Source organism: Pelobates fuscus, chromosome 11 (assembly GCF_036172605.1).
Source record: "Pelobates fuscus isolate aPelFus1 chromosome 11, aPelFus1.pri, whole genome shotgun sequence".
In the NCBI taxonomy this organism is placed as follows: Eukaryota; Metazoa; Chordata; class Amphibia; order Anura; family Pelobatidae; genus Pelobates; species Pelobates fuscus.
Window position 1 is genome coordinate 38,219,386 of NC_086327.1, and position 23,225 is coordinate 38,242,610.

A 23,225-nucleotide genomic window follows, 5' to 3' on the forward strand; every position below is an offset into this window, starting at 1 on the left:
TGTATGATTATTTCTGTGTTTGTATGACAGTGTACCTGTGTGACTGAAAAATTATGCCTGTGGCTTGGGAGGAAATATACATAGGTGAAGATGCATTTTATTTTATTTTTTAAAGGAGGGTGAGGGGCGCCAAAATGCATCTTCGCCTGTGTAACTAAAAATCCTAGCACCAGCCCTGGAGGCTGACTATGTAGGGAGGTTTCCTGTGTATGTCAGAGGGTGACTGTGTGTTTATATAAGTGACTTTGTGTGTATAAGGGTAAATTTGTTTACAAAAAACGAACTTAATTTTCAGTGATTCTGGGGTAGGGCTGAATACCCTGGAATCATGCATGCACGAAATCTGGTATGAATGGGTTAAGCATTTGTTAAGAATGGTATACCTAATGGAAGCTACTATATAATTTAACATGCATTCAAGCATTGGTCCTATAAAATATATTACATAGGCTACTCATATCACATGTAGCAAGCTCTGTCCCAGCATACCAAAGTAATCCAAAAGGAAAAATTTGCGGTGCAGACTTTCAATCAGACAAAACAATCAGATTTTCACAGAATATGCATTGGAGCATATTTCATAATGAATTATTTTACAAACCATTATATCAGCTAAACCTAGGTAATAGGATTAAATAATATAACAGGTGTGGTCAGATGTTTTCTTGTACAAATTCTTACCAACATTTCAATTCTATAGATTTTTTATAAAATTGTGAAGTCATGTTATCACAGAGTAAAAAAGAAACATATAGTGAATTAAATTATTTTGTTGAGCACATTCTAGTTTAATTTGTAATTTGCACCAACACAATGAACCCCCATATGTAAATTATCTAATTTAGAATAACTAATCTGCATGATTACATCATAGGAGAACCTTTCCAAAAAAATGCAAATGTAAATTTGTGTTATAATTTATTAAGAACCAAAAAAATTCACATTAGTAAACAATAGTTAGCTTATCAAACACAGACAATAAACAATCTCATTCAGCAAGGTACTGTTAAAGCTCTGCAGATCTGAATATTATCACGTAGACATGAATTGTGCAGTGTTTAAGGGGACACTCTAAACACATAACGTACTTTATCTTGATGAAATGCTTGTGTGTGAAGAGTGTGTCTGCTTTTTAAATGTCATTTCAATATAAATCTTTTATGAGTTAACCGTATCTTACTCCACTGGCTGTCGATCGGACAACCTGTCAAGTTACTTCCTGGTTTGGTTAACTCACTAGAACTTAACTCAAGAGGCAGCAAATGCCCAGAGCACATGTCTTGCAAAGACATCTCATTAAGCTGCATTGGAAAGTCTGTGATTGGACAGCCACAGAAAGTCTCTAATGGGCAAGAATGGGAGGGCTTTAAATGGCTGCAGATACTAGCTCTGCAGCATTTACAAGTCAAGATATCATATACCCCAAACAAAGCTAAACTAATTATATACATATTTTCTTTGGGGATATATCTACTAAAAAGTTTTTTTTTTTTTACTGAAGTGGTACTAAAATTGGAATTATTTAAGTATTTTTGGAGTGTGGTGATGAGTATCCATGGCAAAAACTGGCATCCTAGAGGTTTATGAGTACTACAATGCCCATGATGCTAGGCTATTAAGGTTAAAACTATCACTACTCTATATTCAGTGCACTAAATAATTAAACTTGACTATTCAATACAATTTCATAAATATTATTCTTACAGTTCCAAAATATATAAGTTAAATAAAGAGTATTTTGAAGTGATGACATGGAGTCCGCTGGTGGCCTTCTTGCTGTCAGTCATCTTGTCTGCTAATAACAGAAACAATACAATATTTTCCTTTTTTGGTTTATTGAGTCACACAATTTTTTCTTTCGAAAGTTTTTTATTAGAATTGTCCTCTTTCAGTACATCTTCATTGTGTGTTAAGTGATTATGGTACATGCAGATACTTTAATTGTCCTTCATTTAGCAGAACACTTGATGCATGTGCCCATCTTCTTTAGCCGAAAAGTTATTTTCACTGAACAATATTACTTCTGTCTTCTTAAAAAGATCTCCGTTAAAATAATTCAAATATTCCATGGTACTGCTTTCCAGATACGAATGCGGAATTCGTTACTGTGTAATCTTTTTTTTTTTTTTTCCATATAAAACATAAAGTCAAAGTAAAAAGTCTCAATGACAGTAGATATTTGTGGTGGCTTAACAGATGTCTTTTAAGACCACCAAGTGCCTTTAAGCTCATGCCCTTTTTTTGGATTTTAGACTCTGATAATGTAGCATTTATCTCTGTAAGTTTATTTTGCAAATCTGATATAAGTAGTAGTACTTTGGATATATAGCAATCGTCCCGATCATGCTTGCTGTTACATGCACAGAGGTTAAGGCAAAGCGTCAGGAGTGTATTTAGAAAATACATCATGTTTGGCAATGAATCAATATCTGGTAATTCTGAAAACACGTTTGCAACCAGTGACCTAAAATAGAAATAGAACAAATCAGAATTTAATAGACAAGATTAAAAAATTTCACATGGTAAATCAACAAAATACAAATCAACCCACCCCCACCCTGAAACACACACAAAAATAAATACAAAAAAACCCCAAACCAACCAAATTCATCATGCTTATTAAAGGACCACTATAGGCACCAAGACCACTTCAGTTTAATGAAGTGGTCTGGGTGCCAGGTCCACCTAGGATTAACCCTTTCTGCTGTAAACATAGCAGTTTCAGAGAAACTGCTATGTTTACTTTAGGGTTAATCCAGCCTCTAGAGGCTGTCTCATTGACAGCCGCTAGAGGCGCTTCCGCACTTCTCACTGTGATTTTCACAGTGAAAAGACGCTGCCGTCCATAGGAAAGCATTGAGAATGCTTTCCTATGAGACTGGCTGAATGCGGCTCTTGCAGAGCATGCACATTCAGCCGATGACGGAAGAAGGAGGAGGAGATTCCCCAGCGCATAAGAGTTCTGTATGAAAGTTGGCAATTGAGCTCGCACTTTAATGGCAATTTTAAAGATACTAAAAAACTCACTTATTCAAGTACACATTGGGGTTTGGGTTAGTGTGCAGGTAACAGTTTTTTGCTTTTGTCGATTGGAACAAATAACTGACTAATTTGGACAACACCATCCTCTGGTTATGACCAATCCCATGTTTACCTATGCAAAAGGTAAATTATAGAACCTTACGCCAAGAATATTACTAATATAGTAATAGCTATAGTATAGTCATAGTCACTCTTTTATCATTCCCATGATTTTATAGTAAATAATTTAGATGATTGCTCCCAATTTGAATAGCCTATAACTTTAAGGAAGCTAGGTATCCCAGTGGATCCACCTCTTTATAACCATTTAAAAGCAGATTATTTTCTGCTGATGATCAATGTATAAGTGTCTATGTAATCTTGTATCCAAAGTGCATAGTATGTTTGTTTAACAGCTGTGCAAGCTAATTGTCCTAATGTCTTCACATTCCACTCTCTGCAGATAAAATAAGACATCATTCCTTTGAAACATGTAGGATAGCAATTAACCCCTTAAGGACCAAACTTCTGGAATAAAAGGGAATCATGACATGTCACAGATGTCATGTGTCCTTAAGGGGTTAAAGGGACACCAAAACGACTTTAGTAATTTTTGTTTATAGATCATGCACCTACAGTCTCATGTTTCAATTCTCTACCATTTAGGAGTTTAATAATATTGTTTATATAGTACTGGCCACAGCTCTCCTTACTGTAACTCTCAAATAGAGATCTAAGTTTGAAACTTCAATTATTGCAAAATCAAACTATATTTAATTTCAACATTCTTATCTCCTGGTCTGTTAATTGAACTTTAATTGAACTTTAGTAACATACGGTATGCTCCTGCGAGTTTTCAGAGCAGGATATAAGTATAAATGATAGGATATTTTAGGGATTCTGCTGATGTACCTAGAATAGAGGATAAAACATAGTGCAAATATTGTTTGATACTCAGAGGTAGTGTACTGGTATATATGCACTCACAGATTCCAAATGGATTTAGCGTTTTAAAGGTGCCACCCCACGATGTGAATGGGGGGTATCAATCAGTGTTCCTCCTCGAGTGGTAGCCACTGGGGTATCAGGGTCAGCTAGATGGTTCAAAACAGACTCCGACCAGAAGAATTCCTCCAAGGCAATTTATTCACTCATAAGATCAGGAGGTGTACAAAATAAGTAAAAACAAATATGAAAGATAAATATGAAAAATAAAACAGGTCACCGGTCCTACGCGTTTCGTCTTTGAACAACAAGACTTCCTCAGGGACCTTTTCAATAAAACCAGCAGTAACATGTACAGTAATTGGCATTGCCAATTACTGTACATGTTACTGCTGGTTTTATTGAAAAGGTCCCTGAGGAAGTCTTGTTGTTCAAAGACGAAACGCGTAGGACCGGTGACCTGTTTTATTTTTCATATTTATCTTTCATATTTGTTTTTACTTATTTTGTACACCTCCTGATCTTATGAGTGAATAAATTGCCTTGGAGGAATTCTTCTGGTCGGAGTCTGTTTTGAACCATCTAGCTGACCCTGATACCCCAGTGGCTACCACTCGAGGAGGAACACTGATTGATACCCCCCATTCACATCGTGGGGTGGCACCTTTAAAACGCTAAATCCATTTGGAATCTGTGAGTGCATATATACCAGTACACTACCTCTGAGTATCAAACAATATTTGCACTATGTTTTATCCTCTATTCTAGGTACATCAGCAGAATCCCTAAAATATCCTATCATTTATACTATCCTACTAAACGGTTATCAACTGGGAAATAACCTTGGGAGCTGTGTACCCAGAAGTTAAGTTTTTTAATCACTTTGTTTCACGGGTGATTTTGTTTGTATTTCTGTTACATTCCCAGGATATAAGTACACTGTGCTGTAAGATTGTTTGAAAATGAAACCTTTTTTTAATGGAGTCTGTGTAAGTCACACCAGGGGAGGCTTGGCAGGGGTGCACAAACAGAAACAAATTAGATTTAACTCAGAAATGTCAAATAATTGAGTGGTGACACTGCAGAGGCATGATTTATACACCAAAAGTGCTTAATTTAAGTGAAAGTTGTTGTGGTGCTTAGTGTATCCCTTCCACTACTTACTTCAAAGCATACATGTAATGAATAGTATTAAAGAATGGGGTGACAATTTCCTAATATCTGTTCACTCTTATAATCATTAGAAATCTAACCCCTCAAGGACCGCATGGCTGTCATGTATTCCGTAATGCAGTGCAGGGCTTGAACGCCCAGTGACGGCATAGACCATCATGTATTTAAGGTACCTGCAATGCTAGATCCCTGCTGGCTTGATACCTGAGGGCCCCCCTCTGTCAGTCAGGACCATAATTAGTGGCCCAAGACAGAGAGATGAGCTGTAAAAATTAGGGCATGTCTGTTATTTGTCCTTACATTTCCTTCAAACACATCGGAAAGGCATATGTGTGGTATCATTGTACTTAAGAACAGTAGCAGATTATTATGATATTTTCTTATTATTACTGAGACACACAATGTGCCATTTACCATGAAAACAACTGTAAAAAGAAAAAGGTTGGTGATGGAAAATCCAAATGAAAATTGTCAAAATGGTCTTTATACTCAAAATACTTTCTATAGATAGATATTGTTATGTAGTAATTTGGGATTTTATAACAAGACACGGAGGCTCATATTGCATTTCCCTTTCTTTACTGTTCACCAATAGCAGCAAAGAATACAAAAATAGTAAGAAAAATTTGGTATACATAGTGATATGAGCCACTCCCATACCAAGTTCCAGTATAATAGTTAGCACCTCCCTTAACTCTTCATCTTTCTTTGCTGCTCCACAGTCAGTTAAGTACCATATTTTTGTCTCTTGAGATTTTAGTTGTACTGATCATGTTAGATTTCTATTTTATGTCTCTGGTGACTTTAGTTTAACTTATACTTTAGTTTAACTAATAAAAATGGATTTTTATACCTGTTTATTGTATATTTATTTGTTCTGTGCTTGGGGTCCCTGACCAACTGAGGATTTTTTCCTTTCCCCTTACGTGTGGTTTTTTCTCCTCCGCTGATTTATTTTCTCTTCTTTGGTTTCTGTCTTTCCCTTCGGGTGTGCCTGTAATTTCTGTCTCCCTCTGTTTTCTGTCCTGGGTCCATTTTTGCACCCTTTTGGGGTTTTGCGCACCTCTGTTCGGCCCCTTTCGTGCCATTTTCGAGACCGGCATTCGGCATTCACATGCAAACTCCTGTGCGCCTCTTTCGCATTGTATTTCGGATTGGGAACGCTGTATATTTGTTTTTTCTTACCCGACCATTCTGTTGTTTTCTCTGTCGCTTTCGCAGCATTTACTTACTAGACACATTCGGCACGCAAATGCACCTTGTTCGTGATACAAATTCACCTGTTCAGTTGTTTTTTCCATACAAATTTGCAGGTTTTTTCACTCCGATCTCGCGATTTTAATAGTGTTTGCTTCTGGTTTCTGCCTGCTACTGCCTCTTCCTGCCTCATGTCTCTAGCTGCTGGTCTGGGCCCTGGTGAGCTCCCTTCTGTCCCTTCTGGTGTGCTAGTTTGGGTGATTAACCCTCACTGATGGCATTATTATTTCCTGACAGCGTTCAATTTAGCCTGTATTTTCAGTGTTAGTATTTTTGTGGGTCTTACTTATTTACCGGCCATGCCTAAGCCTAAAGTGCTTGTATGACCCTTAACCCCTAGGGAGATGGATACCCCACTACTATTGGCTGATGCCCCATCTACTGCTGGCTCCCCCCACCCCCTCGGCAGGGGACCGTGATCCCCGCAGGGTGGATGCACAGTCCAAAGGCACTGGGCACTCCAAAGGTCTGTCACCGATGCCATTATAACTATAGATTCTATGTCTTCGGCTTTGTCCCAGACTATATCCCAAGAATTGCTGGCGTGCCCCTCAGGCGCAGGGGGCACGGATTCCTCGATGCACACTCCGCGCCTTGAGTTGGATTCCCTTGGGAACGCAGCTACGAAGGCTAGCCATAAATCTAGGCATGTCTCCCCCTCTGCCTCCAGAAACACTATGACTGGCGTACCTCGGGTCACCATTGAAAGCGTGTCCAATTCATGCAAAAGAGCCTTTTCATGCCAGGAAGAACGGGCGCAGCAATGGAAATGTGCAAGAGCATTGACTGAGAGTGACTCCGACTCAGAAATTGGGTCTAGTGAGGAGGCTGGAATTGAGTCCGACAGTGGTTTGGAGAATGATGCTGGGGACTTACTCCACCTCGGCGGGGATGGCGGGATGCGGCCCTTGGGCTGATCGTCCCGCAACCACGGGGACTGCTCTCATGGACCCACTGGGTGAACCCTTGTTCAACCCGGATGACCTCCATCATCCACAGTTGGCAGAGTGGCTTTCTGCGGACCATGTGGACCACTACCTGGAAATCTGGGTTCAACGCCCCCTTAGGAAGGCGGCACATAATAAGCTCAGAGTGTGACACCCCGGAAGATGACCCCAAGATGACACAGTTCTTGTCAAAGCCGAGTTGGAATAAGGGCCTGGATTCGGCACTCAGGTCGTGCCAAGAACAAACATCTGGACATTTTTGGGCCCCTGGCCAAGTTTTTTGATCTGGCAGAGGACACCAGGGCCAATAACAGGCAGGTCCACCAGGAGGAACTCCGCGGTTGGGTTCAAAGGGCCACCTGTATTGCAGGCAGCGTCAATGCTTCAATGCTATGGAGCAATGCAAGGCCATCTTATTTAATATAGAGCCGAAACTGGCCAACCTTGCCCTCACTGAGGCCGGTAAAGATGCCCAGGGCCTCCTATTTGTTGATTCCTTTTGATTTCCTTAAGGATTTAGGGTGTTTCGTTGGGGCATTTACTGCCCTAAATAAGGCCCAGTCCTCCATGAGGAGGGTATTCCAGGGGCGGGTCTCTACCAGGGCCAGCAGATCCAGGGGCTGTCTGCAGCTACTTTTATTCCCATGGCTCAGGACGAGGCTCCTTCAACCAGCGTCTCAACTACCAGGAGGCGAAGACCAGATCCCCCTTCTTCACGTCCTATGGTCAATCATGTTGGTCATGGGGATTCAGAGGGAATTCCGGTGGCAGACGACCATATGGTAAGCTTAATTCTACCTCATGTTTCTTCCCATGTTTGTGTAGGGGGCATACTCCGTCATTTTTCCCCAGCCTGGGCGTCTATCACGTCTGACACATGGGTTCTCACATGGAGTTAGAGGGGACACCTCGTTACATCCCTACCCCTCAAACGATCTGCTTTTCCCTTCGGGATCGCAGGTTGATCGACGAGCAGTTGTCGGCCCTACGTACCAAGGAGGCTATAGAGTTGGCTTCACTGCACCCATTGGGGGTCATCAGCAATATCTTCCTGATAGAGAAAAAGAGTGGCCAGATGCACCCTGCAATCAATTTATGCCTGCTCAATTCCAGGGTATGCTACTGGCTTCCACCTCCCCAGACACTTGCTCCTACACAGGGATTGGTTGGCAAAACTGTATTTGAAAGACGCGTACCTGACGGTGCTAGTGAAGACAGTTTCGAGGGACCTCCTTCAATTCAGTTGGAGGAATCGTGTATGGTGCTTCACCTGTCTTCCGTTTGGTCTCTCTTCGGTGCCTTGGTGCTTCACCAAGCTGCTACATCCTGCGATGGCCTGGCTCCGCTGTTGAGGCGTGCGCCTTTTTGTACATCTGGCGATATTCTGATCATTGCTCAGGACTGCTCCATTCTCCTGCGACATCTGCGATGTCGCAGGAGAACGGAGTTTCCTCATCAATTGTAAGAAATCCTGTTTGACACCACCCAGATGCTTGGAGCTCTTGGGTTTCCTCATGGACTCGGAAGAGGAGTCCTTGAGCCTGCCTTCATCCAAAATTCAAAGGACTGCAAGGAACTCCGACCACATATCACCCTGCGACACTTGGCGAGGCTCATCGGACTGTTGGCATTAATACAAGGGGTGTTCCCGGCTCCTCTTCACTATCGAGCTCCACAACGGTTGAAGATTGGACACCTCCACTAGAGAGTGTCATATGCGGGCCTGATCTCTTTGGACAGGGAAACGAAGGACGAATTGTGTTGGTGGATTCACAACCTATGTGCATGGAACGGCAGGGCGTGTGTCAAGAGGAGGTCACTGGTCGGACAGCGAATCCAGAACGCATATCAATGCCTTGGAATTTCTAGCGGGATCGTTTGCGATTCTGAGTTTCGCGAAGGGGACTGCCAATGCCTGCATTCGCCTATGTATGGACAACATATCAGCAGTTCGGTATGTCAACCATATGGGCGGAACTCAATCGGCATTACTGGCTCATCTGGCAATAGGTTTCTGGGAGTTTTGTCTGATACGGAACTTGGTGGTCCATGCTAAATATCTCCCGGGCCTGCACAATGTCCAGGCAGATTGGAATTCATGTTATCTCTCAGACAGCAGCGATTGGAGATTGGATGTAGAGATGTTTTACGCTATCTTGTCCCTCTGGGGTCCTTTTGCCATTGACCTGTTTGCCTCACGGCTCAACGCCCAGTTACCTTGTTTTTTATTTAGCTGGTGTCCAGACACCAGCTTATTGCCCTCCTGCTTAAACTAGCCTATTCCTGGAACACTTATTTCCTCTCTTCTAGTACTCATTCGTATATCTTTAGAGACTTTAGTATACCATTCAACACCCTAAACAGTCCTGATACCTCCTGGTCCCTCCCAGTAACTTCCTTCTGCCTCACTCAATGGACTAATTCATAAACTCATACAGCTGGAAACACTATTGCTCTCAGCTTCACTAAACTCTGCACAACTTCTAATCTCTGTAATGTGTTCACTTTCCTCTATATGGTTATTAAACTTTGGTATCAGCATACCTCATATCTAACTTGTAACATCGAGTGTACATTAATCTTACATAAATTTCCAATGTTTTCACCTACAGCAATCCTCAACCAATGCCCAGACACTCCTTTTACCTATCTCAGACCTCATCTGCCCTTGTTCTGCAACCTCCCTCTACAAATCCACCCTCTACTAGAGGACATGCAACATCCTGCATTTAAGTGATCCCAGTTATAACTTTATCATACTCAACTAACACAACAACTGCAAACATTCTCCAGAATTGCAGGAGAAAGTCTCATTCCTCTTCTGATTTCCTCCACTTTAAATTAATGCTACTCTTATGCAGTTTGGCTCTTTCATCTGCCAAATAAATCTACTTTAGTACTCATCCAGTCCACCACCTGTTCACGTCATCCTATTCCTTCACATCTTATTTGCATTCGGTCTACTCCTCTTGCTCAGCCTCTCACTGAAATATGTAATCTCTTAATTTCCTCTGGTGTATTTCCAACCTTTCAAGAATGCAATCAAGACCCCAATTCCAAAAAGCCTAACCTTGACTTAAACTCCCCATCCAACTACCACCCTATCTCTCTACTCCCAACTGCCTTCAAGATCATTAAAAGAGTTATGCACATGAGACAGTACAATTTCTATGATTCTAATTTCCTGTTTCACCCACTTCAGTCAGGATATCACACTCATTACACTCATCATTCCGTTGAAACAATTCTTACCAAATTATCGAATTACTTAATTGCTGCAAAATCCACTGGTCACTACTCCCTTCTAATTATCCTTGATCTCTCTGCTGCCTTTGATACTTCTGATCATCAACTTCTTCTTCTCATCTTTCAGAACCTTGGTCAACTAAATACTAAAGTACTACCGTCAGTTGAACCTCACAGACCTGCTTCCTTGGTATTCTCTTTAATTTAAACCTCTCATTCACCAATCACATACAGTTACTCTTTGAATCCTGGCATTTCCATCTCAAACATATAGCTGGCAACTGCCCCTACCTAACACCAAATGCAGCTAAAGAGCATGTAGATCCCTCTATCATCTCCCACCTTGGCTACTGCAAACCACTTTCACTGGTCTTACACACTCCCAGCTTGCCCCACTATGTTCTATAATAAAAGCTGCAGCAAGGATCACCTTCTGATCCTCTCACATCTCCCCTCTCTGTCAGTCTTCACATTGGCTTCCCATAAGATATAGAGCTCAATTTAAAATTCTGATCTTCATTTACAAATCTCTTCATAACACTGCTTCCGTCTACCTATCCTACACAAATACGTTACATCTAGAACCTTATGCTCTGCAAAATCTTGCATCTACACTATGCTTGTACATGGATCTCTCTCATCTTCAAGACTTCGCTAGGCCTGCACCATTCCTATGACCCTCCCTTGTCTGCTCCATTCAACTCTCACCAGTCTCCATTCCTTAAAAAAAAATCACTAAACATTCATTTCTTTAAGGAGGCACATAAATTACACATGTTACTAACCCGCAACTATGTCCTCGGAAAAAACTTAGCATTCCTTGTAAACTCTAAAAACAACCTACTTTTTCCATTACATGAAATACATCTTACATTTACCTCTCTTTACCTCACCCCCCTTATGATATAAGTTTGTTTGAGCAGGGCCCTCAACAGATACAATTCCTGTACATCCAACTTGTCCTGTTGTAAATAATTCTTTGTTAGTCGTACTGTTGTACAATACTGTAGAATTTGGGGTCACTTTATAAATAATGTTTAATAATATGTAATATTTTTGTACTTTTTTAATGCATGCCTCCCACCGTGTGATAATCTACATATAAATAAATCATATGACAGAATTATGTACTTTTTGCAAACCTGTGCCTAAGTATATTTATGTCATACATTAATATTTTATTTCATAGTTACTCATCTTCTGCCTACAAAAATTTAAGAGAATCTTTAACATTTTGCATATACCCCAGTTTTGTTTTTTGCAATAGTATATATATTTTTTTTTTTAAAGTAAATGAAACAGGCAATACATACCATTTAGGTTCAAGGATTTTGGGTTACGTTATATCAATCTAGTGAAGAAAATATTTAAAGAAAGATTTAAAATGTATGCTTTTACTTGTCAATGTCAACCCTGAAATAGGTAAGGTGAGGTGAGAAGGTAGGGGAGGGGAGGAGAGAAAAGGACAATTTTAAGTAACGCTTTTTTTACATTAATAAATTGTCAACATAAAATTGAAATCAAGTACAGTATGTGTAAACAAACGGTCTAAAGCAAATGGCAGGTCTCTGATGTTTTTCCATAAGCAGGAATAATAAGGAATGGGTTACTAGATGTTCCTAACACTGGATTGAGTTTCAGAGATAATACACAGGTGTGATTTCCACAAAACAGGAAGGGATGTGCTTGGTTGGGCAATCCATGCTTATTCAAGTTATGGACTGAAACTTTGATGCTCATATTATGCAATTATGTATACTGCTGAATTAACTAAGTAAAGCATTCTAGTGTTAAGTAAATACACAAAGGTATTCATGAGTCCCAATGGTCTCATACTGAATGGGACAAAACCACTTGGTGCAGTACAGGGCCATTCGGAAATAGTACTTTAAATTATAATTTGCTTCCAACAAAAACACAATTTGTGAATGTGCATCCTGCTGCATTCTGTCTCGATTTTATTTAGAATGTATGCTTTGTAAATATTCTGCATCCTATACTTTGTTGCAAATTCTGATGGGTTAACCACATTTTTAATTGATCTTTATCAGGTTGTATTTTTTCGCATATTATTTTTCAGTGGTATTTAGTATTTATCATTTAGTATTTTTGGGGCGAGTTGGATTCCTTCTCACTTTTCTGTCCGCTTTTTTTTGTTTTGGGTGTTTTGTGAGGTAACACTTTGAGAGGAACAGAAGAACAAAAAATGGGCAGCACTCCAGGATGCAAGTTGTCGCAGTGTTTATCAGAAGGTAGGACACTTTGAAAGGTGTTACTCCATATTGTTATTATTTGTTACTCAAATAATTTTTTTATGCTTCAGTTACCAAATTTCAACTTGAATTAGCTTTAGTAAAGATGAGAATTGCCATTCTGGACAGAATTCGGCCATTGTTTTATTTATATATATATCTCCTTCACATATATCTAAAATAAGTGTTTGCTATATATTGCTTCGGTAATCTGTCATGTACTTTATCTGCTTACTGATTAGGAGTGATCTAGGTTCTACAAAACATTCTCTACGTAAATATAAAGTATACCTCATCACTGTTATTTTAGGGTGTGAAAGGAGACATTTCCTAGAATAAACAAAGACAACAAGTGATCAGACAAATGCATCGTGCAAATTTATTTTGCATCTTCTATATAAAAGAATCATAGGTGTTTATGTTAGATGCTAATTTTAGGACATTATAATACTGAGGTTCCTGAACAATATAACTGCATTGTAGCGGTAAATGTAAGCCAGCCAAATGTAAATTTTACAACATGACAGGAGGCTTCATATTTTGCATAAACTCTCTTTACTAACTCACATAGCAGTAAAGAAAAGGTGAAAACATTAACCAATCAAAAGAAAGTAGGAGGTATAGTATTCACAGCAATGAGGCTCCTCCCCCTCTTTCTTTACTGCTCCATCAGCAGACAGGTCAGAGTTTTTGCCTCTTCCCTTTTCCTCTATTTGTATTATATATATGTGTATTTTATAATACTGTATTTTTATTTATATGGTAGTTTCTTTATTTGCCTTATACTTTCTACCTTCATTTCAGCTGCCCCCCTTGGGGCTGCGCTCTTTGGGGAGCCTTTTTTCCCTTCTCCTATTTTCCTTTTCTCCTATTTCGTCTCTCGGTCCGCCGGCTTTCTCCGCCGTCGGACCGACTGTCTTTCATATCCACCGAGGGTAACGCTCACCCTCCACCCCCCTTTTCCTCCTCGCGGCTTCTCAGCCGCATTCACTGTACCGTACGGCGGGAAACCGTTTTTTCCCGCTCCTCCGGGGCCATCTTGGATCTCGCTTCTCGCGAGATCCACGACCGCCATCTTGGGAGCATTGCGGTCTCCTCATTCCGGCGCCCGTACACACAGTAACCGGACGCGATCAGACAGGGGTCCCCAGGTCAGTCTTTTCTAAGATACAGTTACTAACCTGTGCTTGGGGTGCAGCCCCATAATTACTTTTGTCAACTGACTTCTGGTGCTTTTGTGCACTGATACTTCTCACAGGGTGAAGCCCTATACTTATTACCGCTGCTATCAGGTGGATTTTGTGCCACCTATATATATTTATGCATATATATACCTGGGTGTGGCCCAGAGGAAAATCCCAATATTCCCTGCTGGGGAAACTAGTGTTTTTTATTACCAGTATTTTCATACTCACCCTGCTGGGGTGCATATTACACTTCATTTTATTTAACATATAGCTAATTTACCCTGCTGGGGTTACTTGGGTACTGCGGGTACCCTTTTCACTAACTGGGACAGACCCCTAACCCAATTTTTCTGTGCTTCAGCTATTACAGCGGCCCTACTCCTTTCATGATGGATACACCCAAAAACCCTGTAAACTTCCAAACCATGATTGCGGAAGCCATCTCCGCCTCTATGGAAAAAGCAATATCCAGGGTTATGACGGCAACTGCCGATCAGACTAAAAAAGTCACAACAGCCCAAGCCCATGACTATGATTCTGAGGCCTCAGAATCCCATACCCAGGCCGACTCTCGGCCCAGCAAACGCCACTGGAAGGGCAAGGAAAGAAGTGATAACCCGGGCAAAGGCAAGGCACCTTCTAAACGCCACAGGCCAGCCCCACCCACTCCGGCCCACTACTCCTCGGACGAGGGGGAAGAACACACTCGCTCCATGGCCGTGTTGGACGAGTGGCAGGCCGCAGATTCCGATCAAGACAACGATTGGGGTTCGGACACGGGATCCCATTCGGGTCTTCTGCAAGGCACCTTCTTGGACGACATTCAATTGCCGGATGACCCCACACCGGTCCAAGAAGAAGGGGAAGCCATTCTGGACCCCACGGGGCAACGTCTATTCGACCCTCGCAATATACGACACCCACGTTCGGGGGACTGGAACCCTCCCGACCATCTCTCCAAATTTATGCACTGTTGGCTACGAAAGCCCCTGGACAAAACGGTACGCAACCGACTACGTTCGGAATGCCCCCGCCCTTCCCTTCCAGACCACGTGGCTCAGACCCCCGAATTTGACCAGGTCATGAACACGTTCATGTCTCGGGGTGGCCGTGACCCCAGGAGAGGGGTGGAAAAGGGTTTCCACGGAGTTCAAGACAAACTCCTTGACTCTATTGGTCCACTGTCCCGCATCATGTTTTTGGCGGATGATGCTTTTACACGGGCTGATGAATTTGATACCAGCATGGTTAAAGAGTGGGCACACGATATGAGGTGCTTCTGTTTTGTTGGTAACACCAACGTGGCCCTCTCCTCTGAGAGGCGTAAAGCAGCGCTGCTCCGTATTGACGGAAAGCTGGTGGAATTGGGCACCAAGGAGTTGGGACCGCTTGCACAGGGCAAATTATTTGGGGAAGCCTTCCTCAAAGAGCTGAATAAACATGTCAACATTTTCACCTAAATAAGGCCCAAACTTCAATGAAGAGGGTTTTCAGGGACCACCCCAGTAGGGGTGTTTTTGGAAGGGCTGGCCGCTACAGGGGCCGAGCAGCCAGCCTTTTTTGGCCTTCCGGCCCCCGCTCACACAGACCCCAACCCTTCTACCCGGAAGTGGGTTTCAGACAACCCTTCTCCTACACCCGAGGAACAGACAGAGGCAGAGGACCTCGTAGCCGTGGCAGGACACGCTTCCCCACAGGTAAGCAGCATGATGTCACAATGTCCACTAACCCCATATACTGCAGGCCGTATTGCTCTGTCTTTTCAGAACTGGACAACCATCTCCACGGACGCATGGGTCCTCCAGACGGTCCGAGGCTACATCATAGATTTCGTGGAAACCCCGTCCCAGACCGCCCCTCCGCACCCCATTCGGTGCTCCAAGGAGGATCGCCACCTAATCGATGGCGAACTACGGGAACTCAGGGCCAAAGGAGCGATAGCGCTCACCCACGACCAAAACGGCTTCTTCAGCAACATCTTTCTAGTGAAGAAGAAATCCGGAGACTTCCGGATGGTTATAAACCTAAGGAGGCTCAACGCTTTCGTAATGTACAGACATTTCAAGATGGAAGGCATCCATCTTCTAAGGGATCTGCTCCAAGAAGGGGACTGGTTCACAAGATTGGACCTCAAGGACGCCTACCTATCGGTACCCGTCCATACATCCTGCCGACAGTTCCTCAGATTCCGATGGCAAGGTCGCCCCTGGCAGTTCACATGCCTCCCCTTCGGCCTCAGCTCAGCACCGTGGTGCTTCACCAAACTACTGAAGCCAGTAGTCTCTCGACTACGCACTCAAGGAATTCGGTGCATTATCTACCTGGACAACCTGCTACTGTTTTCCTCAGACAGGTACAGTCTAACGCAACACACAGAATATACCACCCGACTCCTCACGTCCCTGGGTTTCGTGGTGAATTTTCAAAAGTCAGAAGTATCCCCAGCCCAGAAGATACAATTTCTGGGCTTCGAGATAGACTCCAAGACCAGCACACTACGGCTCCCAACCTCAAAGATCACAGCCATCAAGAAGGAAATACGCAGAGCCATTCGCTGCCACAACATTCCACTCCGCAGCCTAGCTCGGATCGTGGGCCTGCTATCCACATCTATCCAGGCGATATTCCTGGGTCCACTCCACTACAGAGCGATGCAGCGCCTGAAGGCTTCCTTCCTCCGCCAGAACCCTTCGTACGACCAAACTGTGCTGGTGACGGCGGAAGTCAAAGATGAACTCGGATGGTGGCTGGACAGCATGGAAGCGTGGAACGTCCGAGCCATCTTCGGGAACACACCCGACATGGTCTTGGAATCAGACGCCAGCCTCTGGGGATGGGGCGCCACCTGCGAAGGCAGTTCGACGGGAGGCACTTGGACTTCCCAGGAACTCAAACTCCACATCAACTGCCTAGAACTCCTAGCGGGGTCTTTCGCAATTCGCAGCCTAGCAAGGAACCGGACCAACTGCTGCATCCTCCTCCGGATGGACAATGTCTCAGCGGTCCGTTACATCAACAGACTGGGAGGGGCCCGGTCCAGACTCCTCTCAGAGATTACGAAAGAAATATTCGAGTTCTGCCTACCCCGGAAAATCTCCCTCATGGCAGAATATCTCCCGGGCGAGACAAATCTAACAGCGGACTGGTTCTCTCGCCATTGGCGGGACTACAGCGACTGGAGACTGGACCCAACGATGTTCCATTGCCTCTCGATGAGGAGAGGCCCCCTCCACCTAGACCTCTTCACATCTCGCAACAACAGGCAGACGGACGAGTACTTCAGCTGGCTACCGGATCCAGAGAGCAAAGCCGTAGATGCCTTTCTACAACCTTGGCCGCCCAGGGGCGCTTACGCCTTTCCCCCATTTGCCATGGTGGCAAGGACGATACAATACCTGAAGACGCAACGCGGGTCTCTGCTCCTCATAGCTCCCCTATGGCAGAGTCAACCATGGTTTCCGGACCTTCTAGCATCATCCTACGAGGATCCCCTCCTCATACCATCCTATCCGACACTCCTCATAGACCCGCGAGGGAACTTCCATCCGCTCATTCTGGAAGGACGCCTCACTTTAGTAGCTTGGACTCTTTCAGGGGAGCTTGGCAGACCGAGGACCTATCGCAGACGGCTCGAGACCTCTTATGGGACTCATGGGCGCCAGGAACCAGACGATGCTATCTTGCAGCATGGAATTCCTGGTCCGCTTGGTGCAGTGAGCGGAACTTTGATCCCTTTACGGCACCTGTAACAGCCATCTTGAATTACCTCTCCCATCTATACTCCGCGGGCCGATCTTACCGATCCCTCAACGTAGTACGCTCCGCGATTTCGGCGGCTCACGTTCCGGCCCTTGGGATACCCGTCGGGAAAACCCCCCTTGTATGCCGCCTCCCCAGGGGCATCAGACTCCAAAGGCCTCCCAAACCCAAATACACTCGGTTATGGGATGTGGAAGTCGTCCTACAGTTTCTGCGAGATTGGCCAGATAACGACAGACTCTCGCTTCGACAACTGTCGGCCAAATTAACACTTCTACTTTGTCTGGTCTCGTTCCGCAGAGTTTCGGACGTACGAGCCTTCGACATTGACGCATATTCGGTCTCCCCAGAGGGAGTTACCTTCCACGTGTCACGTCGTACAAAATCGTATTCCTCATCGGTCTTCTATCCCTTTTTTCCTACGGAACCACTGCTTTGCGTGGTTTCGGCTCTGCGTCGATACCTTCAGGTCACTTCTCTACTCCGGGCCTCACCTTCGGGGCAACTATTGGTGTCTTACGTTAGACCTCATATTCCCGTCTCTACCACCACCCTTGCCAGATGGGTACGTTGGATCCTGTCTCTAGCAGGTGTGGAAGACACCTTCGGTGCCCACTCCGTACGCGGAGCGGCGGCCTCGCCGGCTTTCTCCGCGGGCGCGTCGCTGGCAGACATCCTACGAGCCGCGGATTGGTCACGCGAAGCGACCTTTCGGACCTTCTACTTCCGCCCGAACTCGGGAGCAGCCACGTCTCTACTTCATCAGCGTTAAAAATGAAAAATATGAAGCCTCCTGTCATGTTGTAAAATTGAAGATTATGCTAGCGTTAGTGTACCTATAATCTTAATTTTAGTAATGACAGGAGGCGAGTATTTTCCCACCCTCCGCACCCTCGAGGGATGAAATCTCATGTAAGTATACCTATACTCTGTACTTTCCTTCCTTTGGTATCCCCTACTCACCTGATATACATGTCACAAAACAAACAAGGTATAGGCGCTCGCTATAGTAGTACGAGTGGTGTAAAGTGGGCAGCAGTGACCAGCACATGGATTCCCCACCTTATGATAAAATAATGGTGAACAGAGAGAGAAAGGAAACCGCGCCCTTATTTTGATACGAACATACGTACTCAAATCCTTATGGTCGTATAATGGTAGACCTCAAAAAATGAGAAATAAACAAAACAATAGTGTAACCCTGTAAATATTCAGGAAACAATAAAAAGCATGTAAGGTAGTACACTCACATTTAGCAGAGCTAAATACAGAGCTCTGCTGTTTTAGCGCGTAGACTGAATGTTCCCCGTCCTAGGATAAATATGAGGTAGTCCACGTCTTGATGGTCTCAAACAGAGAAAACAGACAGGAAAATCCACATAGTGTAGTATATACTGGTATAAATATAAATGGTAAGTGAATAGAAAATATCGTACTCACATTTACTAGAGCGTGCCTCGCTCTAGTTAATAGCGCATAGGTGGTATAATCCCCACCAAGGAATAAAGATGTAAACCAGGAGCAAAATATAATGGAAAGACCATAAAAAATCCACTTTACGCGTTTCACCTATAGAGGCTTCTTCAGAAGTGTGCAAACACTTCTGAAGAAGCCTCTATAGGTGAAACGCGTAAAGTGGATTTTTTATGGACTTTCTCATTGAGTATTTTATATATATTGTTTTTTACTGATTTATATGTATAATAAATAGTTATAATCTTAACTTTTTACTACTCTGAGATTTCCATTATATTTTGCTCCTGGTTTACATCTTTATTCCTTGGTGGGGATTATACCACCTATGCGCTATTAACTAGAGCGAGGCACGCTCTAGTAAATGTGAGTACGATATTTTCTATTCACTTACCATTTATATTTATACCAGTATATACTACACTATGTGGATTTTCCTGTCTGTTTTCTCTGTTTGAGACCATCAAGACGTGGACTACCTCATATTTATCCTAGGACGGGGATCATTCCGTCTACGCGCTAAAACAGCAGAGCTCTGTATTTAGCTCTGCTAAATGTGAGTGTACTACCTTACATGCTTTTTATTGTTTCCTGAATATTTACAGGGTTACACTATTGTTTTGTTTATTTCTCTTTTTTTGAGGTCTATCATTATACGACCATAAGGATTTGAGTACGTATGTTCGTATCAAAATAAGGGCGCGGTTTCCTTTCTCTCTCTGTTCACCATTATGATATACATGTCAGACTTGTATTTGTTTAGCTAAACTTTTTCACCGTTAATTGTCATGCTAGACTAGTTTTACATTTCGATAGAGTTTGTGCTGGGTTTATTACATGATTGCACACAGTTGCCAGACCGGTTCCTAACCTTTCCCACGCTCTCTTTCAGCATAACTTCAACACATTGCAGCTTACGCTCAGGATGGACATATTTGATCTTTCCTTCAGCATCCAGGACTTCATATTCGGAAAAGTCATCGGTTGGTGCATGTTCGGATCACCCTCCAATCTCTAGGACTCCATACTTGGGAAAAATCACCCGTTGGTGCATGTTACAAGACTTTCTCTGTTTTGAAAAAATGTTTTATTGTACTTGATGTCGCTTTAGAAAGAGGGGGAGGAGCCTCATTGCTGTGAATACTATACCTCCTACTTTCTTTTGATTGGTTAATGTTTTCACCTTTTCTTTACTGCTATGTGAGTTAGTAAAGAGAGTTTATGCAAAATACTCGCCTGTCATTACTAAAATTAAGATTATAGGTACACTAACGCTAGCATAATCTTCAATTTTCTTCACATAAGCATACTACGTACCATCATACTGAGGTCATCCTTTCTGTGCACAGAACTGCCCTAGAATAAATGGACACCATAAGTCATCAGACAAAATACAAGTTTACATTTTTTATTGAACAATATATATATATATATACACACACACATATATACAGTGCCTTGCAAAAGTATTCACCCCCATTGACTTTTTACCTATTTAGTTACATTACAGCCTTAAGTTCAATGTTTTATTAATCTGAATTTTATGTGATGGATCAGAACACAATAGTCTAAGTTGGTGAAGTGAAATTAGAAAAATATATACATAAAACTATTTTTTAGAAATAGAAAACAGAAAATTGGCATGTGCGTAACAAACCCCATATGTTATGAAGCCCATAAAAAGCCCTGGTATAACCAATTACCTTCAGAAGTCACATAGTGAAATGATGTTCACTTGTGTGCAATCTAAGTGTCACATGATCTGTCATTACATATACACACCGTTTTAAAGGCCCCAGAGGCTGCAACACCTAAAGCAAGAGGCACCACTAACCAAACACTGCCATGAAGACCAAGAAACTCTCCAAACAAGTAAGCGGATGCTGTGGGGATGTTTTTCAGCAGCCAGACTGGGAAAGTGGTCAGAGTTGAGGGAAAGATGGATGGTGCTAAATACAGGGATATTCTTGAGCAAAACCTGTACCACTCTGTGCGTGATTTGAGGCTAGGACGGAGGTTCACCTTCCAGCAGGACAATGACCCCAAACACACTGCTAAAGCAACACATGTAAAAGTCAAAGCCCAGACCTCAATCCAATAGAAAATCTGTGGCCAGAATTAAAGATTGCTGTTCACAAACGGAAACCATCCAACTTGAAGAAGCAGGAGCAGTTTTGCAAGGAGAAATGAGCAAAAATCCCAGTGGTAACATGTGGCAAGATCACAGAGACTTATCCAAAGCGACTTGGAGCTGTGATTGCCACAAAAGGTGGCTCTACAAAGTATTGACTTTAGGGAGGTGAATAGTTATGCACATTGACTTTTTCTGTTATTTTGTCCTATTTGCGGTTTGCTTCACAAAAAAAACAAAAAAAAATCTTCAAAGTTGTGTGCATGTTCTGTAAATTAAATGATGCAAATCCTCAAACAATCCATGTTAATTCCAGGTTGTGAGGCAACAAAACACAAAACATGGGGTGTAAATACTTTTGCAAGGCACTATATTGCTAATGGGCAGAGTCATATCTAGCCATTATAGTTGTGTGTTAAGTCTAAGCAATAGGCCGTCAATAAACATATGTTGAGAAATCAGCTGGGGGATCTTCGTAAACATAACAATAACAAGAGTAAGCGCAATACATATGAACTCTGTATCAATTATTAGGATACGATACCCAATACGGGATAAAACTGTGAGCTTATGTCAGAATCCATACTGGCGTTAGCTTGGGAACCTCAGAGTGGTTCCGACCTCTCCAGTTTTGGTAACGAGATAACCCAGTTCTGAAATTTTCAGACTACATCTCCTACAGATAGGATTTGATTGGTGGCACCTTGTCACTGGATAAGGAGTTTGGTTGGGTAGCCCCATCGAAATTGAACATCTTCGGCCCAATGCGTTGCCATGATAGGAGCCAGGGATTTCCTGAACTGTAGTTTGACTGCCGAGAAGTCCTTGTAGGTCTACATTCCTAAGTGCTTTAGTTATGTGTTCCTTGAAGGAAAGCGAGTGATCACATCCTGTGCTGCCAATGGCGTTAAGTGGCTGGGCCTCCGCAGCCGGTGAAACAATAGTTGTTCAGGATGAATTTATGGAGTAAGCCTAGAACAGATTCAACAGGTAAAAGCGAACCTCCGAGCTGGCCACCGATTCATGGATGCCCCTTATCCAGATGATGTTCCTCCTCTTCTAGGTCTGCCAGCTTCATTGTGTGTGAGTGCAAGACCTTATCAAGCTCTGAGAAGTCCTGTGCCCAATCTTTTTAATTTCTTTGCACAGCTAAGTAGATAGAGACTGAAACGGGCCCCTAATGGAGGTCTGAATGGTAGTGGAAAATTCCACCATCACCGCCCGCATGGTAGTAGCCATGAGGGGTTCCTCATCTGAACTTGGAGTAGCTGGAGGAGAGGAGGAACCCTCCCTCTAATGGTGCCATCTTGCACAGGGTTGAAGCCTTCTATGGCTTTGAGAGCGGAGGCTCAGGCCAAGAAAAAGGAAGTCCAATTGGCTTTATTAGCTTTTGCTTTTTGTCTCTGGGACATAGTGGTCAGATGGCTCAGTATTTTATGCAGATTAACCGCTTATTGTCGGCTTCCCGGTGTTCAGCCCTCAAGAGCTTCAGCGGCATGAGGATCAAGTGCTAAGCCATGCCCTCCCCCCCCCTCAAAGTTTTCTTTAACAGTCTAAGTTCCAGAGAAATAACAGCTCCCCTTTCAAGAAGACCCTAGTGTGCCATTCTTTCACTCATTTTGTAAACAGATTATTTAGTTTTTCATTAAAACATTGTTAGCATAATATTTATTTGAAACACGGGATGAGTAGTTTGACATAATTGAAAAATAAGCAGCAATTTAGTTTATAAAATTAGATAAATTAAACAATGCTTCTGGGTATTTGTAAGGAACCTTATAGCATTTCTAGAAATGCAAATTCCTATTTTAATACATTTACAAGCACTCAGTCA

At 42.8% G+C, this 23,225-nt stretch overlaps 1 protein-coding gene across 7 annotated transcripts in view; it reads right to left on the reverse strand.

Moving 5' to 3' along the window:
• Window positions 1–955: 955 nt before the first annotated feature.
• Window positions 956–23,225, reverse strand: part of LOC134578109 (uncharacterized) — a 58,187-nt gene continuing 35,917 nt past the window's right edge. The window contains exons 7-10 of one of the 7 annotated variants that reach the window (XM_063437101.1): window positions 20,578–20,616; window positions 13,133–13,171; window positions 11,903–11,940; window positions 956–2,464 (exon numbers count right to left, since the gene is read on the reverse strand). In XM_063437101.1, the coding sequence (XP_063293171.1) occupies window positions 13,148–13,171; window positions 20,578–20,616 (63 nt within the window). In that variant the 3' untranslated portion in view covers window positions 956–2,464; window positions 11,903–11,940; window positions 13,133–13,147. Of the gene's footprint in view, window positions 2,465–11,902; window positions 11,941–13,132; window positions 13,172–20,577; window positions 20,617–23,225 lie in introns of those variants that run through there. The other 6 variants (XM_063437103.1, XM_063437102.1, XM_063437107.1 and 3 more) reach the window with 6 other exon arrangements.